This window comes from Lutra lutra, chromosome 8 (assembly GCF_902655055.1).
Source record: "Lutra lutra chromosome 8, mLutLut1.2, whole genome shotgun sequence".
NCBI lineage: Eukaryota > Metazoa > Chordata > Mammalia > Carnivora > Mustelidae > Lutra > Lutra lutra.
In genome coordinates this window covers 126,607,350-126,631,930 of record NC_062285.1, presented here as the reverse complement: position 1 = coordinate 126,631,930, position 24,581 = coordinate 126,607,350, and the positions used below count along the sequence as shown (strand labels likewise).

Here is a 24,581-nt window from a genome sequence, read left to right as displayed (position 1 = left end):
TGCTTAAGTTGATTCATGTGGATTCTGTTACTGGCACCCAAAAGAACTGTGACTAAGGGTTGTCTTCCTTGGTTCTGATGTTGGGTGCTTAATGATGTTCTTTTGAAAACATGAACATGATCAGCTCTAATATCTTTGCCTGTTCTTCCATAATGTAGACACAAGGCACAAGCTACTGTTGGATGGGCATTTTCACCAATAATTTGTTAGGTTCTGACATTCAAAATGGGAGTCCAGTCATCCAGTCAATTAAGAATTGCCAGGTTTAGCAAATAAAAAATATCAAGTTAAATATGAATTTCAGAGAGGTTCTGGATAATTTTTAGTATAAATTTGCCCTATGTAATCTGTGGAACATATTCATGCTGAAGGATTGTTATTTATTTGACATTCTGACTGAGCTGGGAAGGCTGTTTTTTATCTGGCAATTGTACATTTGTTCATCCAAGTTCTGGATTGGAGTGACATTTGTAAGAATTACTCACATTCTGCCTGGGGACTCTCTTTGGGAGGAGGAAAGATTTTATTCATTAGTAGGTTCTAGATAAGAAATTAACTAGACTTCTTTCTTTCTCAAGTAACCTTTTTTTTTTTAAAGGATGAAAGAAATGAAGTAACTTACCAGTGGATGACATTTCCCAGTTTGTTCCCAGCATGAAGTGACTGCTTCACAATCAATCCCATTTCCTCGAAATCCTTGCTTGCACTCACACTCATTCTATAATTCCAAGAACAGAAGAGATGATTGAAAACAAACAATGAATACTGTTACGCTAAAAAGAAATAAAAAAAAAGAAAAACAAAAGAAAAAACAAAAGAAAACAAGTGTCTTTCATGCCTTGTCATTACATGGCCTGAAAAACAAGCCACGGAAGTCATAGCTGTTTGGCCCCCTGAGTCGATGTGTTTTGTTTGTTGTACTTCAGATTCCAGAGTTCTTGATCTGCACATTCTCTGTTACATTTCATCTGAGAGTTCCCTGGTATTTCTTTTTGAATTCATTATCCCAGAAGTGCCATACATGAGACAAGACAACCCAGGAAGTTGTGGGAAGAAAGGAATAGAATTTCTATTTATGAATTTTTATCTTTAACAATGTATCATTCATAATGTGTGTTTTATAAAGTAAATGTGTGTGTCGTTATTTAAAAAGATCTTATTTATTTATTTGAGAGCAGGAGAGAGAGAGTATGTGAGCGAGCATGAGCAGGGAGGAGGGGATCCCAGGGTCATGACCTGAGCTGAAGGCAGGAGCTTAACCAACTGAGCCACCCAGGCGCTGGTAAATGTTTGTTTCTGAGATGAAAGTATATGTGTACAGAAGCACCCATATACATCTTTATGTGGCAGGGCAAGACCCTATAAATATGGGTGTTTAATCCTCTCCACTTGGTATCAGGGTAGCACCTCCCTGTATCCCCCAACCTTAACATATTGAGCCAAATGTGGTTTGTCTTTTTATATAAGTATTCATGGTAATGAGGATTTCTGCCTATTTGGAATATTTAGAAGTTCTCAAGCCAACTGATAACTACTGGCAGTTAACTACTGGTAACTCTAGGGCAATCCTAGAGATAGTGTATTTTACTTCTTATATGGCACTATAAAAAAACCTTTCTCTTCCTCCATCTCCCATATTAGGATGCCTTTATCCACAGAAAGAAAGAGCAGAGAGAGGGGGATAGATAGTATTATGGGTTGAAATGACCAGTCCCAATTCACATGTTGAAATCTTGACACCAGGACCTCAGAATGTAACCTCACTTAGAAGTAGGATTATTATTATGTAATTAGTTAAGATGTGGTCACACTGGAATGGGACGTGTCCCAATCCAATATGAGCAGTGTCCTCATGAAAAGGGGGGATTCGGGCACAGACATGCACACAGGGAGAACTCCCTGTGATGATGAAGGCAGAGACCAGGATGATGCATGGAGAAGTTGAGGAATGTCAGAGACTGCCTGCAAACCACCCAGAACTTGGAGAGAGGCATGGAACAGACTCTTCCTCAAGCCCTTTGAAGGAGCCAAGCCTGCCCACACCTTGATCTTGGAGCTAGAACCTCCAAAACTGTTAGACAATACCTTTTTGTTGTTTTATGCCACCTAGTTAGTGACACTTTGTTACAGAAGCCTTAGCAAACTATTACAGAGACCAGGATATATTTTGTGTTTCTCAAATGCAATCTGGTAATTTAGGTGAGGCAAAAAATGAATACACTTGTTTGCCAAATGCATGGTGAGACATAAGACTGCAGTAAGCTCTTTCATGAATAGGACTTTTCCACGGCCATGGTCACAGTACAGCTGTCATTACCTCCCAAGTGCAGACTGGTTCCTGAGCAGCAGCTTTCTCTGCCTCAGTCTCCCTTTCAGGAAGTTAAGTGAAGGTGATCACAGACTGTAGAGTGCTACAGAATTATAAAGTGTGGTCAGGTGCTTAAGAGGGGGCTCTGAGGTCAGACTGTCTGCGTGTGAATCTTACAGCATGATTTAGTAAATTACTTAGCTTCTCTGTGCCTGTTTTCTCTTCTGTAAGATGGGACTAATGCTAGTCACCTATGTGGCAACAAAAGCAAAAATAAACACACAGGGCCACATCTAACTAAAAAGCTTCTGTACATCAAAAGAACCCATCAACAAAATGAAAAGGGAACCTACTGAATGGGAGACAATACTTGCAAATTATATATCTAAGAAATGGTTAACATCCAAAATATACAAAGAACACAGGCAATGTAATAACAAAACAATAAGCAATCCTTTTGAAAAATGAGCAGAAGATCTGAATGGACATTTTTTCCAAAGAAGACACACAGATGGCCAACAGATACATGAAGAGATGCTAGACATCACTTGGCACCAGGGAAATGCAAATCGAAACCAGAATGAATTCTCACACCTGATAGGATGCCTATTATCAACAACACAAAAAGTAAGTGATGGCGAAGAAGTGGAGAAAAGGAAACTCATGCATTGTTGGTAAGAAGGTAAACTGGCGCAGCCACTGTGCAAAAGAGTATGGCGATTCCTCAAAAAATTAAACATAGAACTATTTTTAAAAATAGAACTACCATACCTTCAAGCAATTTCCTTTCTGAATATTTATCTACATTTGAAAAGATATCTGCACTCCCATGCTCCCTGCAGCATTATTTACAATAGCCAAGATATGGAAGAAAAACCAGGTGCGCACGTGCACACACACACACACACACACACACACACACACACACACGATGGAATATTACTCAGCCATGAAAAAGAATGAGCTCTTGCCATTTGCGACAGCATAGATGGATCTGGAGGGCATTATGCTAAGTGCAATAAATCAGACAAAGAAAGACAAATACCGTATGATCTCAATTATATAGGGAACCTTAACAAAACCAACCCAAACCCCAAAACCTGAAATCAAACACACAGATAAAGAGCACAGATTGGTGGTTGCCAGAGGCTGGGGTGAGGTGGGGGTGGGCTAAATGAGTGGAGAATGTCAAAAGGTGAAAAAAAAAATAGTACCTGTGTCACAGGTTAGTTATGATAACCCATGCTCACTACTACAAATGATTAAAAAGCTGCAGTAAGTTCTAGACAAAGTACTGCTGTGTCCAGCGGGTAAAAGCCACCAGAGGAGTCCTGCTCCCCTTTGCTCTCTGCCTCGGCACACCTACCTGCCCGGGGCCGACATACAAACAGGTTGCATTGGCGTGGCAGCCGCCAGCACCTGGCAGCAGGCAGTGGTTGATCTCTGAGCAGTCTCTGCCGTCCCCGGTCCATCCCTGCTGGCACATGCATGTGTGGGTCCCCATGCCAGTTCTGACGCACTCTGCCTGTGGGGTGGAAAGCAGCAGCGAATCTCTAAAACTCAGTCCAGCCACATGATTCCAAAAGCAAAAACAGAATGTACCCCTTAGAAATGCTTGTTTGCATGGAGTGAGATAGAAATGATTAAAATGCACTTTTGCACCGAGATCCATGGAAAACAGGAGACAATTTAGAGAACAGTGTTGCTTGTTGTGGGCCAGCTAATGGCTGGCCCCAGGCACATTGCTGTCATTTATGGAGCTGGGGGACCGTTCTTAGTGTTTCGCTGGTATAACCCATGATCTTGAGGAAGGTCCTGTTACTATCTGCTTTACAGATAAGAAAGCTAGGCTGAGAAGAGTAAGTAACTTCCCTAAGGTCACACAGCACAAAACTTCAGCAACCCTGTCTCCAGAATGCTGAGGTTCAAGCTCCTAACCGCTGTAGCAACTCCAGGCCTCTCAGCCCGAGCACCCTAGGAGGCTGAAGGACAGTGGGAGAGGAAGGAGGTGCCAGGTTCATTGTGGAGAGGGTGGGACCAGCACCAGGGGGATCTGATGGGGTGGGGCAAGGCATTCCCATCTGATTTCACCTTCTAAGCCACACTAGCTCCTGAAGGGGTTTCAGCATGGGAGAAACATGACCCAATCTGCTTCACGTCACTCTGGCTATGGATGCGCAATGAACGCACAGGTGGACCAGCGAGGCAGCGGGGAGACCAGGTAGCAAACTGTGCATAGGGAATGGAGGTGATGAGGTCCTGGGGGTAGCAGGGATATTCAAAAGCAGCTGTGGGCTTGGGCTATGTGACTGGGCTCTCCCCAATAATAGAACTTAGGGGAAGTCACTTAGTGTCCCCAAGCCTGAGTTTCTTTATCAGTACGATGGGAGTAAGAACATTATTGGCTTGGGATGGGAAATAAGAAATGAGATCATAGACATTCACGTTGCTTGTAAGTTGTAACATTGAATCACTGGCTTATTACTAATAACCTCTAATATCTGATTCTCAGGCTGTGTTTTTAAGATCCCAAAGACCCCAACTCCTGTGATCCTGGGACATCCCCTGCACACACAGATTTAGGAAGTGGAAGCTCACAGAAGGCCCTGGCATCGTCTTTAAAACTCAAGGTTCTGGCAAATGTGCTTCATGCAATGAAAAGCCTTCAGATATCACTTTTTTTCAAGGCCTTCCCTCAGGATTTCCTAAGAAACCAGGTAGCTTGGAAATAAAGAGCAACACTCACATTTCGGCTGCATCCCCCCCTCGTGATTTCTGCACAAGGGTCCATTTCTGAACAGAGGCTTCCATCCCCTTTGTAGCCTGGTTTGCAAACACAGCTGCAATGAAGAGCATGTGCACAAAATCAGCCCCAGAAATGTAAGCAGCCACCACCCAGGAAAAGGCCAGACAGCCAGGGGGTGAACGGTTCCTGGCCAGACATCTGACACATTGCCCTTGTGGGCAGAGCCGGTGTAAAGGTGGCATAGGCACTGGGGGTGGGATGGTCTGCAGTCAGACATGCCCGAGAGGGAATTCAGGCCCCACCTCTTAGCATCGTGTGACCCTGGCTGAGTCCATTAACCTCTGGGAGACTTTGTTTCCTCGCCTGGAAAATGAGTCTAAAACCTCCTTTACAAAGCTGTGAAGATTAAGGGAGTGAGATAAAGCATGGGGAGCATTTAGCAGGACTCCTGTATGCACTTGCCCCTTGAGAGGTCCAATATCTGGCAGTGTCACTGCTTTGATTGGGGTGGGATTCTGCCTCTAGTTATTATCTATGGATCCGCAGAGAACAACTACCATATCTTCGACGAGACAGTTTTTTTTTTTTTTTTCTGATTTGAGAGAGAGCACAGAGGGGAGGGGCAGAGAGAGAGAGAGAGAGAGAATCTCAAGGAGACTCCCTACTGACTGTGGAGCCTGATGTGGGGTTCGATCTCATGACCCTGAGATCATGACCTGAGCCGAAACCAAGAGTCAGACGCTTAACCAACTGAACCACCTAGGCGCCCCTCTTCTATGAGTCAGTTTGTAAAATATTGAAAAATAATGGTTAGATTTGTAGGAAAAAAAACCTATATGATGACTATAGATATGTTGGCATTCAATTCATAAATGATACATGAAAAATGAAAAAAAAATTGGTCAGGTGAGACACCCCCCCTTCTCTGGTCCCTCAGACTTCCTTTTTTTGGAACACCACCCTCTCAAAGTGCCTGATTCCATGAGCTCACATAGTTGACTGTCTCCTCACCCTTTGAGATGCTCCTCTCAAAATATCCCGCCATGATACTTTAACTATCAAATGGGCCGTTCATTCATCCATCTGGCCCACCAATAGTTATTAAGACTCTCCTAAGAGGTGCTGTGTCCCCTGTGGTTCCACCAGAGCCTAAATGGTTTGCCTCAAATTCAGTCACAGGTGCTTCACAAGAACTTAAATAGAATTATTTTTCATGTATCAAGGCTCCATGAGGAACAAAACACTTTATCTGGTCCCCAGATGAAAAGATAGATTAATCTGTTCCAACAGTGTTTGATTTACCTAAGTGTATGTAGTATATACAGACCCGTGTCGATAGCCCTTTGTGAGTGGTTTCAGAGGTTTTAAGGACAGTTTGGATAACATGTGATTTTTGCCTTATGCACAGATGTAGATCCTCACTCCCGAGGCAGATGCATTTCTGTCGTGCTACCGTGGAGGAGAAAGGACAGTCTCTGGGCCCAAGCTGCCTACCCTAGTAGGCAGTACCCTAGTGTCTAGTGGGGGAGACAGGTCATAAACAGGGAAGTAACTAACTATGCAAATTACAAATTAAGAAAAGTGCTGTAAAAATGAGGCCAAGATTATCAGACTTTCTCTGTGTTTCCCAGGATTTTTTTGAGGTGGTTACTGCCTTTGAACCAGAGATGGTCCCAGAGAGGAAAATTTCCTCTGACATTCCATCTCCCCCATCTCCAAGCCCAGGGCATACGTTAGACACTATTAGGGAAACAAATGGTGATCTAATGACCAAGACCCGATTTCCTGTAAGATGCCTTGAATGGGAGAGTTATTATTAATGGCTCTAGGAAGTAAGGGCTTTTTTTAAAGAGTTGGACATTGGTGGACATATTTTCATTTCTTCACATGAATAATGATAATAATCATAATTTCCATGACTGAACACCTATGATGGGCTGGCTCTGGTGCTGGGTGCCTTTTTTTTATTTTTAAGGTTTAATTTATCTGAGAGAGGTGGAGAGCTTGAGTGAGGGAACAGGCAGAGGGAGAGGGAGAGGGAGTCTCAGGCAGACTCCCTGCTGAGCATGGAGCCCAACTCGGGGCTCCATCCCAAGACCCTGAGGTCATGACCTGAGCCAAAATCAAGAGTCAGTCCCTTAACCACCTGAGCCACCCAGCTGCCCCTGGTACTGGGTGCTTTTACATCCAGTTTTTATGACCTCCACAAGTGCCCTACTACATAGGCAACATCATCCTTATTGTCCTGATGAAGAAAAGTGAAGCTCAGAGAGGTTAAGTAACTTGCCCAAGGTCACACAGTTGGTACGTTTCAGAGCATGGAGTGCTGCAGTTTGAACCCAGCTCAGTCTGAGGTTTTATCCACAAAGGCCACACTGGCAGCTGGAGGAAACAGGCCTTTGTTTGCAAAGAGTTGAGATAGGGGCTGGGTCTATGTACAGGTGGCACAGAAGCTGTGGGCTCTTAAGGGTGGTACCCTACAGGCTTACCTTGCTGTCCCATTGCTGTATTCACAGGTGGCATGGATGTGACAGAATTGCATGTAGGGCCCGCAGGTGGAGGTCTGCTTGTGGCAGAATCTCCCAGCAGAGCCTTCTCTGCACGTGCCATCCAGGCAGGCCCCGTCACTGTCGATCCTGTTGTTACATGTTCCGGAAATGCACAGACATTCTGGAAGAGAAGGAAGAGGGATATTTGGGGGTCGGGAGACAAGCACAGCAATGGGGCACATGGTCATGGAGGAGAAAGACCACCTCCCCTCACCCCCTTCTTGTGCCCATCAGAGAAGAACCTGGGACTGAGCTGCGGGGGGCTCTGGAGGCTATATCTTAGCTTCTCAAGTGTCTCTCTATGGGCCTGAGACAGTGTGTGGTGAGCTTGACTGTCCCATCAAGGATGGGAAGAACTCGGTCCCAGAAGTGCTTTGTGTGTATGTGTATGTAGGTGTGTGTGTGTACTGTGTGTGTGTGTGTGTGTGAAAGATGCCAAGGAACTCAATCTTCATTTACTTTATGGTTGGAGAGCTCAGCCTGGAAATTTCTCACCTTTCTGGAATCAGTAGAAGCAGTTTCTCATGCTGGTGTGGCCTCTGACATATGTGCAGCTTACATACTTGTTCTTTACGCTCTATCACAGCAAACCAGTGCTACCTGATGGCCAGTATTTGTACACGGACCTTGTTCTAGGCATTGGGCCAGCCTTTAACAGTACCATCTCATTAACAGACACCAGCCTCAGAGGGTAGATACTCTTATCATCCCCATTTCCAGATGAGCAAACTGAGGCCCAGAGAGGTGACGCACATTGCCTGACTTGCTGCTAAAATTGCCTATGTGCAAACATCATAATTCAGGATATTAGCTGGTATTTCTGTTTGCCTGTGATCATTTTAAACTTTTGTGGTTTACTTTGCTTTCGATGATGTGTTTTAAAAAATTGCAATGTGCGCTTCCAACTCAGGCTCCTATGCATGCAGGAGTTGAAAAGAAGGATGCAAAATTCCTTCGAGTCAGGTGGCAAGGGTTTGGGGGCTTGGCTATGATCAGAAAGGAAGGCTTCTGTGATTTTGCCCCAGGAGGGCTTTAGGAGAGGAGTTTGTGTGGGTGCTTGTAGCCAACAACTAGGACAGAAAAGAGAGACACAGTGAGTGGGCTAGAAAAGCATGACTGGATTTAAAACAAAAGACTTTTCATAAACTTTTAAACAAGTCAGGACTTTATCCGCAAGGACAAGGGCTCAGAAGGAAGAGGTGGCTCTTTTGCTTGGGCTGCTGGGTAGCCACAGACCTGAATGGGAGGTATTGGTGTGGAGACCTCCACGGCTTCCCCTGGCCTCAGCATCCTGCTTTCTTGGCCCCATAAAGACACCAACATTGGGGCGCCTGGGTGGCTCAGGGGGTCAAAGCCTCTGCTTTCGGTTCAGGTCATGATCTCAGGGTTCTGGGATCAAGCCCCGCATCGGGCTCTCTGCTCAGCAGGGAGCCTGCTTCCTCCTCTCTCTCTGCCTGCCTCTCTGCCTACTTGTGATCTCTGTCAAATAAATAAATATTAAAAAAAAAAGACACCAACATTGACAGGCTTTGGAATAAAACCTTATGTTTGTTTCTCAGAAACCTTTTTTGACACAAAGAACAGTGGATTAGGATCAGCAGCCATGATCCTGCTGTGCTCTGGTTTCCTGCCCATCTTGAGAGGTGGTTGTGAAGATCAGACCAGGTGAGAGAGGGGAAGGACTGTGTGCTCTGTAACCAGCGAATGGAGTTAGTAGTGACAGTAATTAGAACGGCTTCAACTACTGATTTCTTGCTGGGGCAAGCTCTGTGTTATGGCCCTAGATTATGGTCTAACGTCATCAAAAACCCATGACATGGGTACTGTTATTATCTTCATTTTATAGATGGGGAAATTAAGACTCAATGAGACTTCTTCTAAGGTCATACAACCTGTCAGTTGCAGAGTGGGGATTTAACTTTGGGCTGGCTTGATTCCATGGCCAATACATCTATTCATTTTTTTCTTTCAAGTTCTAATCTTAGTGTAGAAATATATATCTATATTTATTTCTGTATATTTATGTATCTATCTACTTAAATATACACAATGTTGCAATTTTAAAGGCATAATGCATTTTCTAAGATCAAATAACTGCATCTTTTTTTTTATAAAGATTTTATTTATTTATTTGTCAGAGAGAGAGAGGGAGAGAGAGCAAGCACAGGCAGACAGAATGGCAGGCAGAGGCAGAGGGAGAAGCAGGCTCCCTGATGAGCAAGGAGCCCGATGTGGGACTCGATCCCAGGACACTGGGATCATGACCTGAGCCAAAGGCAGCTGCTCAACCAACTGAGCCACCCAGGCGTCCCTGCATCTTTTTTTTAATGCCTTCTGTTGTGGAACTTTCTTCTTGGTCTCTGAGCTTCCTGATATTTATGTCACTGAACTTAGAATAACAGCAACAGTAACAACACTCACAGATTAATAATAAGAGCTAGTGTATTTGTATTGCATTCTAGGTGCTAGGCATTGTCCCAAGGCAAGTGTTTTCTATTTATAACTTGCACTAACGTTATGAGGTAATTACTATTAGTATTCCCATTTTATAGATGAGGAAACTGAGGTCTAGAGAGGGGGGAGTGACTTGCACAAAGTCACACATTTTGCAAGGGGGGAAGCTGATAGAAGGGGATTGTTGGAAAGGTAGAGTGTGAGTCTGTGTTTTGCTACTGAGCCAATGGTCACTTCAGGTTTGTGGGGAAAACTTAAGGGACTGGTTTTCGAAGAGTGGTCTTTTGGCTACACTCCCAAGAACTGGCTACAATTGCAAGTTCTCCAATACTACTCCAGGCCTGCTGCCTCAGAAATTCTGCAGTGGGACCCCACAGTCTGGCATGCGCTACAGATTGAGAACCATGTGCTTGAGAAATGGTCTAGGATGAGGGTATACACCAAGCAAAGGGGCACACAGCACCTGGCCTGCATTATTGCTTTGCTGCAGTGCCAAAGGGAACCCAGCTGAGGAGCAGGAGAATGTTCCAGAAGTGCCACTTACTTTTGTCACACCGAGGTCCATATTTATTGGGATCAGAGCAGAACTGACACTGGGAGCCTTGGAAGCCATCTTGGCAAACACACGTCCCATTGCCATTGAGGCCGTCAACACACTGCAAGCAAAGGCAGGCCCTGAGGGCGTTAGGACAATGCTCCACTGTAAAGAAGTCCCAGATGTCTTTGTGTCATTGCCTAACTTCTCTGATGTCAGATTCTACCTGACATGTCTATCAAGCTAGACATGGCCCTCTGGGACAACTCGTGGAAAGTAGAGTCATGTTGATATCAGCTAAGATGCTAAAACAGGGACAACTTTGGGGTCCTGAGTCAGGATTTCAAACTTGATGGGAAGTCATCCAAGGAGGAAGGGTGTCACCATGGTGAAGTTGGAACCTACAAACAATGCTTGAGGGATGGTGTGACCAGCCACCGGCCTTCAGAAGGAAGGTTGGCCATTCTTTCCAGAGCCTGGCTTGCTCAGCTTTATGACTTTATGACTTTACCCCTGCAGTATAAGACTTTTCACCTTCCACCTCCCCATTTCAGCTGTTTCAAGGTTGGTTTTGCAAGGATCACTGTGTACCAGAGTTGGGCACCGGTGACTTCCTGCCATGGGCTCTGGTAGTTAATTGTTGACTGCTTTGCCTTGTTCTTGCCTCACCTCAACCTATGGTTGCAATTATTCCTTCCCCTGGATGGGGGCATATTTTAGATGTGGTTTCTTAAATGGACAGATCTGTAATTTCCCATGTGAACCACAGCTACTTTTACTTTTGTTTGTTTAGCTCTGGTCTCTAAGCTAGAGGAGGTAAGTTTGGGCCTTTATATTTTACTAGGTTTTGAAGGTGGGTTAATAAAAAGCAATCACTGGGCAGTGTCTTTTTTTTTTTTTTTTTTAAGTATCACAGAATATTCATCCTGAAAGAAATCTTGGAGATCAATGCAGGAGACTATGCTCTCCTCCCATAAGAGGAAAGTGGGGTCAGAGGGAGCCTCATTGAGTTATCCAAGGTCAAGTGCTCAGCAGCAGGAGCGCAGACATTGGAACACTTCCAGACTTCCCATTCTCTACCCCTGCCACCATCTATCCCTGGCCCAAATTTCTTCTGCTACAGATACCTTCTGTTCTTTGAGCAACCGATCTGTATCTTTTACTTTCTGCGAACAGTGATTGGCACTGTAGCACTTCTCGGTCTAGTGGTTTTAAAAATTACTCTTCCACTTGACTTAGGTCAGGTCAAGCTCAGCACCCATGAAACAGTTTACATCACCTGGCCATTGCCCGAGCATGGATTCGAGAAGCCTCCAGGACACTGGTTGCAGTCAGGCCCGTAGAAACCTTTGCAGCACTTTGGTATCTGAGAAACAAAACACATGTTGCCTTTTAAAAGCGCGAGCAGAGTGCCAGTTCCTCAAAGGAAATACATTTTAATTTCCATTATTGTAATAAACAACATTAGTTTGACTTCTTCTGCAGATGATGGCATGGCTGGTGTTCAACCATGTGCTCACCACACGTGTACTGAGGGCTGACCTTGAGTGCCAAGCTGGCTCTGGCACCGTGAGAACAAGATGTGAAGGCTCTATATCATCAGGAAGAGACCATCAATTTTAAAAAAGAGACCTGTATGTGCTGGGAAGACAAAATACTGTAACGAAGTGGTGGCAGGTGGGGGCAAAGGTGGGAGGAGCCTGGGGAGGCCACTATGGATCAGGTGGTGACAGAGGGAGTGAGAGTTAAACCCTTGAACAATGAATCAGTCCAGGAAAATCTGGAAAATACTCTGAGGGAGGGAGTGGCAAGTGTGCGCACTCTGGGGTCGGAAGGAGGATCAGAGACAGGTCAGACATGAGGCAGTGGCCGGTCCATGGGGGGAGTTTCAAGAGTGTGGGCTCTTTGTTAAGAGCGAGAGGGAAGCACAGGAGGGATGGGTGCAGGGAAGGGGGTGACCTGGACCCCGTGGAGAGAGTCCCCCCTGTACCGTTCCCCTGCGAGAAGACATTGCCAAGGCCATGGGCACCATGTTGCCTCACAGATGCTGAGGCCCAGGAGTGTGGCCCTGAAGGCCTCACCTGCACTGTGGCATTGCAGTACCGGGCACAGCCGCTCTTCAGGCTCCTTACTCTGCCAGTGTAGACACATCTGTGTGTGAAGAGTGTCTGGAAGAAAGCCAACGGGAAAAAAGCACTGAGTCTGCATTTTGAGGTCCTCTGGGCATCGCTCGGCTTCATACCCTGACAGCCTGCTTCCGTTTCCCCTCGATGTCAGGCAAGATCACCAGAGCTCTCCAGCTCATGTGTCTCCCCGCCAGAGCTTAGTCCCCTTCTTGAGGCCTCTGTTTCCTTGTTGGTAGAACACAGGCTAGGACTGGCATAAATCTGGGCACATTTATCTTGACACTCCCTCCCGCCAGGGCAGACATTGCCAGTTGAGCAGGGAACACTTTGCTGTTCATCCTGAGTGGGGCTCAGCCACACTCTTCCAATCAACAGCCATCCCCAAGCTCCTTCTACATAGAAATTGTGTAGCCAGTAGAGAGTCCCTCTCTAATTTGTAGAAAAATCCACCAAAGGAAATAGGGGTGGTCTGAGTTTTTCTCTTAGGAGTGATGCATAGGTGTATGTGGGAAAGTCTTAAATGCAACTTCCATTCTCTAACCCCTGGTGCCTGATCGTAATTATCTAGAGCTGCCATTTATCAAGAACCCACTAGGGGCAGAGACACTGTACATATAAGATCATCAATCTTCAATTCCTTGTGGCTGTTTTTCATCCCTCTTTTGCAGATGAGGGAACCGAGGCCCCAACAGGTAAATAGTTTTGCTAAAGAGCCCCATTAGAAAGGGGCAGGTCCAGAGAATGGGTCTTACTGCGTCCTTACTTTAGGATATCACAGGCAAGTCATGTAGTCTCTGTCAGCCTCGGATGCCTCATCTGGGGAATGGGACGATAATGCTGATCTCAGGTTTTATCCTAAGCATTCTGTCTCTGGTTCAAGTTTTATGTTAGGTAAACGATGTGGAGACACCCCGTCTTCTTAGGCTCCAGCTCAAGAAGGTAGTGTTGAGAACTTCATGGGCTGTAAAATCCTAAAATCGGAGCTATGTAAAGGAATTCTGAGATCATTGAGGAAAGACTATTCAGTCCTCTTGTAGGCTCTCAGGATAATTAAGTAAGTATAGATCATGGGAGGCTGGGAAGGGAAGATTTGGGGCTTTTTTGGTTCTAACCTGTGTATCTAATTCCACCTTCTTTCTCTCCTTCTCTTCCTTACTTGGGCTGTGGTGATGTAGGATCATGGTTTGGCCATGTATTAACTGTGTGACCTTGTACAAAGTGTTTTATGTTTCCTTATGTTCATTCCCAGATCACATGAGGGCTATGATGGTAATATACCCACCTCGGATGTTTGCTATATAAAGCATTTAGAACAATGCCTGGCACACAGCAGTCACTCTCATGCTAGTCAACATGATTTCCTCTCTTCTCCTCTCTCTCCATTTTCCCTGGTTGACAGCATCCTGTTGGACTTAGGGGTGATGGCTTGACTGTGAAAAATAACTATCTGCATACCTGTGCCATTTAATGTTCATGTTTTGCTTTATTAAATGCTTCTCAGTAGGATTGGGTTAAAGAGCTCATCTCCTTCCTTAGCGACCTATTCTAGTGTTGAAAGATACTTCTCACTGGGATGCTTTTTTTCAGGACAAAATTATAGGCAGAGATTTCGATCATCAATTTTTACCTTGAAGCATTTCACTTTTGTCACCAGTAGAGCATTTGGCATGTGAATTCTGGATTATTGTGGAATGATCTGATTTTCCTTGTTAGACTACATCTTCTCAACACAAAAACAAAAACAAAACAAAACTACATCTCATTCATCTTTATGCCCTGGAAACCAGCTCTCAATAGACATATGCAGAATTCAGTCAAACTTGAAAAGGGCTTGATGGTCCTAATGTCATTCTCTTGATAGTCCTTGTATTTCTATCCGGAAAAGTGTTTGGGAAGAGCAAACAGGAGTAACGTGTGGCGGACTATGCCAGTCCCAAACTGGCCTCTTTGGCTTAAGGATTGTTTTGAGCTCAAGGCATACTTGAAAAACCGCAGACAGAAAAGGGACACTCTGATTTCCCCCCTTTCCTTTCAGAGAACAGGAGATAAAGCTCCCCTGTAGAAGATGTCCTCCTTGTGCCAGGACAAAAGAGACCTCTTGTCACAGAGACAAGAAGCTGATGCAAGGAAAAAGCTGCACAAATGGACCTTGTTAAAATAACTCTAAATTTCCTCTAGCCTCCCTGTACATTTCAGTGACTTTCCCATAATTTCCTCCCTTGATTTGATCTACCACATCCACATAAACATTTGGGTTTTGCCATTTCTTTGGTCTTTGCTTTCCTATGGGCACTCCCATGTACACATAAAATCTGTGAACTTTTCTCTTGTTAATCTAATTCTCAGGCCCAGCCGGATACCTTAAGATGGTGAAGGCAAAGCTTTGACTCCCCTACACAGACTTAAGAGGGTGAAGTAGAGAAAGAATGAACCTTTACTGAGTAGCCACTTGATTTAGGTATTGTACATGGGTTTTTATCTCTGCTAATTCCCTTGTTATTATTATTATTACTTACAGACAAAAAAAAAAACTTAGTTTAAGAAGGTTCAACAATGAACCCAGTGTTAATGAGCAAGGATTCAAATGCAGTTCTGTCTACCCTCCCCCATACAGTGGGCTTTCTACCCTCTCCCCTTTGTTAGGCTGAGAGCCAGTCTGAGGTTACCCCAGTTGGAATTTATATCTCTTAGAAGAAAGGTAGAAAGATGAGAAGCAACACCAGTAGGGTTGTTTGGGTGATATATGGTTTCTCGAAGCTGTCACACTCACCGTGGGCTCAGAATTAGCAGGACATTTGCTCCAATACACCAGAGAGCAGCTCACACAGGTGCCCTGGAAGGAAAGACAAGGATCAGTATAGGCATCCCTGTAAGAGGGAGCAGGGGACCACCCTACCTGACCTCATGCTTCCTTCTTCCAGGGGACCACTCCTGGCCTCCCTCGCTACTCCCTACTGGCACCTCCCTGGAGAGAAGGAGGGAAGTCAGTGCCTGTGCCCGAGGGTTTGGGAGCTGGAACCAATCTCACTCAGAGCAGCCTCCTCCTCTCCCTCTTTCAAGGTCAGATCGACTGTCCACCAGCCTGAGGTTTCTGATTGACTCTACACTGTGTAGAGGCACCTGTCCCTGAGGAAGCATTGCAGTTGTCCACCTGTGCCAGAGATGAAGCTTTAGCACTGGTCACACACGATAGCCTTGTTCTCCAATTAGCTTAGTAGCAGCGAAGCTGAGCATTGAATCTCTGCCTTTTAGTCTCCCTGAGCTTCTTGCTTCACTTGAATTCAGGAGGATGGAGAGGGATGAGTGCCTCCAAATCTCTCCAAATTGATTTTCTGATCTTCTCCTTTGGGATCTGTGCTCCAGCAGGTAGACCTGAAAGAATGTTCTCTTGCCTCCCCTGCCTAGCATCTTCATGGTCTTGGCCAGTGCAAGAGCCAGCAGGATGCTAGTGGGTGGGAGGAGGGCAAGATTGAGGTATTTCTTCCCTACCTCTCTGCTTGGGCATTTTCACTATAGCTCCTTCGTGATGTCACCTTCCTCCACTCTTCCAGCTCTCACTGGGTTCAGGTACCTCCTAGCTCTCCCTTCCTCACCTCTTGGGGTGGTAATGGTTTCCATTGCTTCTCCTTGATGTTCCTGCATAACTGGTTTGTCTCCTTAGCCCTGCCCACCCCCCTCTAGTAGCATCTTCATTAAAGTCTCTTCATTTGAACCATTGGGGTAACTTCTGTTTCCTGCAGGGACGCTAACTAGTACAGAGAATTAGTAATTAAACCTTTAAAATCCAAACATACAAGACTAAAACCAGCTGGGCTCAGGCTGGTGAAAACTGAGACTCCTAGACAGTGAGTGCCAGCTGCTCCTACTCTATGCTAACCCCAAATACTTTGCAGAGAATGTATTTGCAGTTTTTAAAAAAAGATTTCATGTATTTATTTATTTGAGAGGGTGAGACAGAGCAAGAAAGAGCACAAATGGTGGGGAGGGGGAGAGGGAGAAATAGACTCCCGGCTGAGCAGGGAGCCCAACGCAGAGCTCGATCCCAGGACCCTGAGATCATAACCTGAGCCAAAGGCAGATGTTTAACCGACTGAGCCATCCAGGCATCCCAGCTTTGGACTCTTAACAGATCTAATCAAAACCATCCTAAATCATGTAGAGCAGATAGATCTGACTTTAAACCCAGAGAAAATAGTAAAATAAGACTCTATCCTAAGATATGGGGTATTGGGAAGCTCTTTTCTCTATTAAACCCAGATCCTTTGGGTTGTGGCTCAAACCCACATCTAGATTCTTTCCTTTGGGAATTTGGAGAATAAGCTTTTAAGCAACCTGGAACAGAGCAACGTTGCCATGAGGCAGGCAGTTGGGGATGCCCTTACCCCTGCATAGACTTCTTTCCTTGAACTTGAATGGCAGCTGCTTGGGATGGGGAAGCTCTAAAGTCAATAACTAGACTGTTACTGAATCTTTTCGGCAGAGGCCCTGTTTTCCAAAATCTCTCGCCTTTGGGATAAAAAATGAGACTATTCTTATCTGGCCTGTTCTCATCTTCACCCTAGCCCAAGCCAGGCGATGTACCTATTTGAAAAAAAACTATTTTTTTCAAAGAATGAACCAAATATTAGTCACTGGCAGGGACGCTAGGAAAGTGACTGAGTTTCTGCCTCTCTTAAAAAGGGATGACAAGAATGGAATCAGATCCCCCAGTTGGTATATGACTGGCGTGGAGGACGGGTACCCATACAATATCCTAAAACATATCAGGGGAACCAGCCACAATCCTCTACCAGGTGACCAAACAGCTATTTCCAGCCTTCATGATAAGAAGAGGGATCGGTAAATAAAACCTATAAAATGAGGCCATTATTCCTCGTTCAATGTCCATGTTCCAAGGATATTTTGAGAACAATCATTGAAGTATTATTGCAGTGTTCTGAAAAGAAAGACCCAGACCTATTATTGTGGCAACTTCAGGGGTATGGTTTCCATGGGAACTGAAAGATCCCATGTACAGCAGTGTTGAGATTTGGGGTGCTCTGAATAAAACCAGCTCACCCAAGTTGGTTGCCATGGAAATGGGAAAGGTCACTAGAGGGTACACAAGCTCACAGGCAAACAGAAAGTTTGATATTGGAAAAGAAATACAGAAAGATGGTTGATTGGCGAGGCCCAGAGCACTCATCTGAGAAGAAATTCTTTCTTACATTTCTTGGAGTAAAGCTATGGGCTTGGAGCAAGGTGGTCCCAGGTGACACAGGCAAGGACTGATCCCACTTCTGGTGTAGCCGGCTGAATAGTGTTCCTCACCAAATTTGTGTTCCCTTGATTAAGTCTTTGCAAATGTAATTAGTTAAGATGAGGTCATACTAGATTGGGGGGCGAGTTCTGAATCTAATGACTGGTGTAACAACAGAAGGGAGGGGTACACACACAGTGACCCCCACAGGGGAGAAAGCCATGTAAACACAGAGGCAGAGGTTGGAATAACGCAGTTACAAGCTGAGGAACACCAAGGATTGCCGGGAGGCATCAGAAGCTGGAAGAGACAAGGAAGGATCCCCCTTCCCAGAGTCTTCCAAGGGAGCACGGCCCTCCTAATACCTTGATTTCAGACCCCTGGCCTCCAGAACGGTGAGAGAATACATTTCTGTTGCTCTAAGCTTCTTCGTTTGTGGTCATTTGGTACGGCAGCTCTAAAGAGCCACTAGAGCTGGGAGGCGTTGGTCATGGTGGAACATTCCCACAAGAAGCCTTGGTTCACAGTTTATGAACTAGGACCTCAGGCCCACCTGCCTTTTTGTGGGGACAGAAACCTGTGTGGAATGAGGCTCCTGGGGTGAGATCCTCCTTGTCAGCTTCCTCAGAAGTGTGAGAGGGAAGGACGCTGTCTGCCCTGTGGGGCTATTTGGGAGCTCCTCTTTACTTATTTTCCTAGCTTCCTTACCAATTTCATCTCTCTCTTGCTTTCATCACATCGGTGGGGCAGAATTGGCATGATGGAGGGAGGAATGAGGACGCCGGTCAGGGTGTAGATTCGGCCGTTTTTGGCAATGACCTCTGTCTCTTCGATGGCCACGTCATTTGCCAGAATCTGTCCCTGGAAAGAAGCAGTGACATATTTCGTTCTGTCCTGCCGGACACCAGCTGTCCCCAGGCAGAGCTGGGTGCTGGTGACCTCTCAGAGGGTTGCTATGAGAGGGGCCTGGCTGACAGGAAAAGATGGGTCTTTTTAAAACAAATGTTGATTTATTTATTTTAGAGAGAGGGGGAGATGGTGAGCAAGTGGGTGTGTGGGGGAAGAGGGAGAGAGAGAATCTCAAGTAGGCTTCGTGCTCCATGGGGAGCACCTGGGGCTTGATCTCCAGACCCTGAGATTATGGCCTGAGCCAAAACCAAGAGTTGGTTGCTTATTTGACTGAGCCAATCAGGTGCCCCAGGGAAAGATGGATTTTTCTTTTTAAAGATTTTATTTATTTATTTGAGAGAAAGAGAGAGACAGCAAACACAAGCAGGGGGAGCAGCAGAGGGAGAGGGAGAAGCAGGCTCTCCACTAAGCAGGGAACTTAATGCAGGGTTCAATCCCAGGACCTTGGGATCTGACTTTAGCCAAAGGCAGATGCTTAACTGATTGAGCCACCCAGGTGCCCAGGAAAGCTGGATGTTTTTTTAAAGATTTTATTTACTTATTTATTTGACAGAGAGATAGAGAGAGAGACAGAGACAGAGACAGAGAAAGCACAAGCAGGGAGAATGGAAGAAGGGGAAGCAGGCTCCTCACTGAGCAGGGAGCTTGATGAGGGACTTGATCCCAGGACCCCAAGATCATGACCAGGACTGAAGGCAGACACTTAATCAACTGAGCCACCCAGACATCCTGGGAAAGATGGATCTTAAATGAATTCCTGACTGACACCAGGCAAGGATGTCTCTGTAGATATGGTCCTTGCTGATGCAGGGCAGGAAGGGGGTAACTATTCTAGCCCTATGATACATTTGCTAAGAGACCTCGGGTTAACTGTTTTACCTCTTTGTTGGTGAAGCAGGGATCCATTCGTTCCAGATACATTTATGGACCCTGTATCATGCTCTGCTTTAAGCTCTGGGGATATGTATCAGTAAAATATCCAGTCAAGTCCCCACTTATGTTGCAGAGGAGGGAGTAGAAATTGAACAGGTTGGCAAAGAATACTGACCTCCACTTCCCCCCAGAACTGCTCCACCTGTGGTATTAAAGGCAACTCCATACTTCCTGTGGCCCCAGTCAGAAGCTCAGGAGAATTCTTCCTCTAATTCATCAGCAGATTCTCTTGGGGCTTCCTTTGAAATGCCTTCGGAATACAACCACCTCTTCCCACAGCCCCGCTACCACCCTGGTCTGAGTCACCATCATTCTCCTCTGGGTTATTCCAGTCAGCTTCTAACTAGCCTCCCTGAATCGTGATCATGTCATTCCACTGATCGTGTCATTCCACTGCTCGAAATCCCGTATGGCTCCTCATCTCATTTAAAGTAAGAATTCTCGGGGCGCCTGGGTGGCTCAGTGGGTTAAGCCGCTGCCTTCGGCTCAGGTCATGATCCCAGGTCCTGGGTTCGAGCCCCACATCGGGCTTTCTGCTCAGCGGGGAGCCTGCTTCCTCCTCTCTCTCTGTCTGCCTCTCTGCCTACTTGTGATTTCTCTCTGTCAAATAAATAAATAAAAATCTTTAAAAAAAAAATAAAGTAAGAATTCTCTTACACTGTTGGTGGGAATGCAAGTTGGTGCAGCCACTTTGGAAAACAGTGTGGAGATTCCTCAAGAAATTAAAAATAGAGCTTCCCTATGACCCCGCAATTGCACTACTGGGTATTTACCCCAAAGATACAGATGTAGTGAAAAGAAGAGCCATCTGTACCCCAATGTTTATAGCAGCAATGGCCATGGTCGCCAAACTGTGGAAAGAACCAAGATGCCCTTCAACGGACGAATGGATGAGGAAGATGTGGTCCATATACACTATGGAGTATTATGCCTCCATCAGAAACGATGAATACCCAATTTTTGTAGCAACATGGACGGGACTGGAAGAGATTATGCTGAGTGAAATAAGTCAAGCAGAGAGAGTCAATTATCATATGGTTCCACTTATTTGTGGAGCATAACAAATAGCATGGACGACAAGGGGAGATAGAGAGGAGAAGGGAGTTGAGGGAAATTGGAAGGGGAGGTGAACCATGAGAGACTATGGACTCTGAAAAACGATCTGAGGGTTTTGAAGGGGCAGGGGGTGGGAGGTTGGGGGAACCAGGTGGTGGGTATTGTAGAGGGCACAGATTGCATAGAGCACTGGGTGTGGTGCAAAAACAATGAATACTGTTGCGCTGAAAAAAAAATCTAAAAAAAAATAAATAAAAAAGTAGGAATTCTTAGGCCATGTGTCACCTGACCCCATTTCTCCTTCTCCCTCCCACTGCTTTGATCTCTCCTACCTCTCTTCCTTCATCCCCTCTGTTCCAGCCATGATGACCTTGCTCTTCCTCAACAAGGTCAGGCATATGCTCCCTTCTTTGTGCCTTTTTCTGCTTCCTTTCTCTGGAATGTTCTTTCTCCCAGATATTCACACAGCTTGTTTGTTTCTTCATTTCCTTTAAGCCTTTGCTCAGATGTTCTCTTCTCCATGAGGATTTGCTGGGCACCTTACCTAAAATGTCAGCCCCATGCTTGCTTTATGTCCTCCTTCTTTGTTTGTTTGCCTTAGCCCTTACTACCTTCTAATATATTCTATGTTCTACTTATTTAATTTGTTTATTGTTTATCTTCCTATTTACTAGATTGAAACTTCCATGAAACCAGGAACTCTTCTCTATTTGCTCATTGGTCTACATTTAAGACCCAGAATGGTGTCTGGCACATAATGGGCACTCAATTGATACAGAAAAAATGCATCATCATCATCATCACCACCAATGATGAATCAACAGGAGACATAATCTGCATGCTGTCAGAACTCTTGGTGATATTAGTCCAGAGTGTTAGCTGAATAATGCTACCTTCGCTGAGTTTCTTAAATAAGGCATGTTCTCTCCCATCACAGGGACTTTACACATGTTCTCCCTTCTGCCTGGAACTCTCCTCTGCTCTTCCCTGCCCAAGTTCTCTGTACTCATTCTTTGAAGCCTGGCTGAAGCATTGCTTCTTCACTGAGGGGCTCTAGACACACAGCCTCCTCTTACTGTAAACTCTCATTGTAATTATAGCGACACTTAATATAATTGTAATTAAATAATGAGCTGGTCATTAATTAGTTGCTCAAAGTTGGTTTTCTTTGCTAGACCGTAAGCTTGTCTTCTTCATTGTGTTATCATGGACATCTAGTTCAGAGTCTCACATCCGCAGTTGCTCAGCAAATAAAGGAAATCATGAAATACAAGAAATAACAAATGAGTGAAGTAATCAAGATCGTAAGCTTGGAAGTTAGGGCAGAGGTAGGATAACCTGGTGAACAATCATAAGCAGAGCAAAAATGCATGTGAGTCATGTCAGAAGTGGTTGAATTTTTTCACCTACGTTGCTGGTGGTGTTGAACTGTATGATCTGGTTGGCCAGGGTCCTAATGTGTGGGGTCACAATGAGAGTAGCCACTTCAAGCTGAAAAGAGAAGAGAACAGCACAGACATTATGAGCAATGCATAAAGCCTTGCTTTTGTAAAGTTTTCACTGGAAAAATAGCCTGGAATTCTAGGAAGTAAATAATGTCATCAGTTGCGTGGCTTTGAGGGTTTCTTTGATAAGGGGTTCATTATGCATTGCTAAAGGCACGCCTAGAGCTACAGATAAAGAACAACTGTTTTCAGTGTTTTCTAGCACTATAATAATGGAATTTAAGTCAAGGTCAGATATGTGGAAAGCAGGAAAAAAATAGGGCAGGAAAGTGGAACCAACCTGAGTAAATGGTACAATGTGGTATCTGACGAGTTCCAGAAGCTTCCGAGATCCCTGCAACAGAATTAAAATACTTCTTTAGTCATTGCAGAAAATACAACTTTCCCCCTTTTGTGGGAATTTCCCCCAATGACTTCGGATGTATAATCAAGCAAAGTCAGTGCCCCATAATCTCTTCACTGCGAAGTGCAGGATGAGAAAAACCCCATCTCCAAAGGGCTGACATTCACCAAATTCCTCCCTTGTGGCAGGACCTGTTCTGAAAGCATTATAGGCACATTTTATATAATTTTCTTTTTTTTAAAGATTTTTATTTATTTATTTGACAGACAGAGATCACAAGTAGGCAGAGAGGCAGACAGAGAGAGAGAGGAAGGGAAGCAGGCTCCCTGCTGAGCAGAGAGCCCAACGTGGGGCTCGATCCCAGGACCCTGAGATCATGACCTGAGCTGAAGGCAGAGGCTTTAACCCACTGAGCCACCCAGGTGCCCCTTATATAATTTTCTTAAAAGCCTTGCGAGGGAGGGACCGCTATTGACTCATTTTATGTGTGATAACACTGAGTTTTAAAGACATAACAGAGGTCACAAAGCTAACTTAGGATAATAAGACTAAGAAGTTCTCAGTCACTCTGTTCCATTACCTCTCTGAATGGCTAAAGCTACATTCTGGAATGTCTAAGACGGCCTCAGTTGATGATTCTGTTTCATTTTCTCTGTAAATAGATGTCTGCTTGTCAGGCCATGTGCTGGTTAGTTGGGAATACACAATCCCTCTTAGGACTGTCTGGGCAGGACACTCCCTCCTTCTGAGCCACCATGGTCCACGCTCATCTCTCCTTCAAAACCCTTTCCACTCTTGCTCATGCTTCAGAAACACTGGAGCGGTGGAGAAAAAAGGGTCTTGGGACTATCAGCAGAGTAAGCAATCCCCGTAGAGTGCGCTGGGGAGAGCGAACAGAGGTGAGGAGCACAGGGAACCGCTCTCTGGGGACCAGTGGCCGTGGGGATCTGCAGTCTCGCTGGGAGATTACAGATCTGGGAGTTACAAGCTACATAACCCTTGAGTTCTGCTTCATAAGTGGCACAGCCGTGGTCACTCTGGCTTGGACAAGGAGAGGATCATAAATTCAGATCATAGTCACCTCTCAGAAGTTGACATTCTAGGGACATGTCCTAACAGTGAGGAGTCCCAGGTTGAAAGAGAGCCCTGCTGAATCTTGGTCCCATGTGCCCAGACTCCCCTCTGCACTTGCTCTAGGTCCCGAGGCCGGGGGAGTTTCCTGTAAATAGAGTGATCCCCTATCCTGGCTCTTCTGGTACAACTCTACTGTCCGCCTTGCATGTTGGCAGCCCCATTCATCCTCAAGTATCCTGGTGTGGGTGATACCTTGTATGGCCACCCTATCGAGAAGCCAAAAGTAGTATGTGGAGGTCAGGGTTGCCCGTAAAAATGTTGGAGTTGAGCCCCAGGTAGCAGCCCTGGCATCAGTGTTTCTGTAGCCTTGGCTCTGTTACTCTGTGACTTCAGCCTCAGACTCTGGCTCTTACCTTCTCCTTGCAGCTGCTTTCTGGTACCCACAAGTGAGGACTTGCAGGCAGAAGCAATGCGATTCCAAATTTGGATGCTTAGTGGTGGAAGGGGTGAGCGAAAGTGGGGACCCCTGGGAAATGTCAGCCCAAACTGGATCGCAAGCTCCTCAAAGGCAGGGGCCAGGTCTGTCTGGCTTATTAATCAGAATCGCCAGGCCTCACAGTGGGCCCCGCACCAACGTTTGTGCCAGTAAGTTAAAAGGGGGAAGGGGTCCTGGGAAGAGCACTGAGCTGAACCTTGGGGTCCTGAATTCTAATCCTGATTGAAGCAATCAATCAGGATTGATGTGACCTTGAGCAAGCCACGTAGCTCCTCTAGGATCGGTTTTGCCTGTAAAATAAAGAGAGT

The 24,581-nt window shown here is 45.4% G+C and overlaps 1 protein-coding gene across 3 annotated transcripts in view; it reads right to left on the bottom strand.

Annotated features, from left to right (window-relative positions):
* Window positions 1-24,581, bottom strand: part of STAB2 (stabilin 2) — a 175,571-nt gene that overhangs the window by 83,557 nt on the left and 67,433 nt on the right. For all 3 annotated transcript variants that reach the window (XM_047742543.1, XM_047742544.1, XM_047742545.1), the window contains 11 exons: window positions 22,641-22,694; window positions 22,266-22,346; window positions 18,666-18,818; window positions 15,489-15,551; window positions 12,674-12,760; window positions 11,872-11,958; window positions 10,602-10,713; window positions 7,544-7,724; window positions 5,055-5,148; window positions 3,675-3,833; window positions 623-718 (listed from right to left, as the gene is read on the bottom strand). In XM_047742543.1, the coding sequence (XP_047598499.1) occupies window positions 623-718; window positions 3,675-3,833; window positions 5,055-5,148; window positions 7,544-7,724; window positions 10,602-10,713; window positions 11,872-11,958; window positions 12,674-12,760; window positions 15,489-15,551; window positions 18,666-18,818; window positions 22,266-22,346; window positions 22,641-22,694 (1,167 nt within the window). The remainder of the gene's footprint in view (window positions 1-622; window positions 719-3,674; window positions 3,834-5,054; window positions 5,149-7,543; window positions 7,725-10,601; window positions 10,714-11,871; window positions 11,959-12,673; window positions 12,761-15,488; window positions 15,552-18,665; window positions 18,819-22,265; window positions 22,347-22,640; window positions 22,695-24,581) is intronic.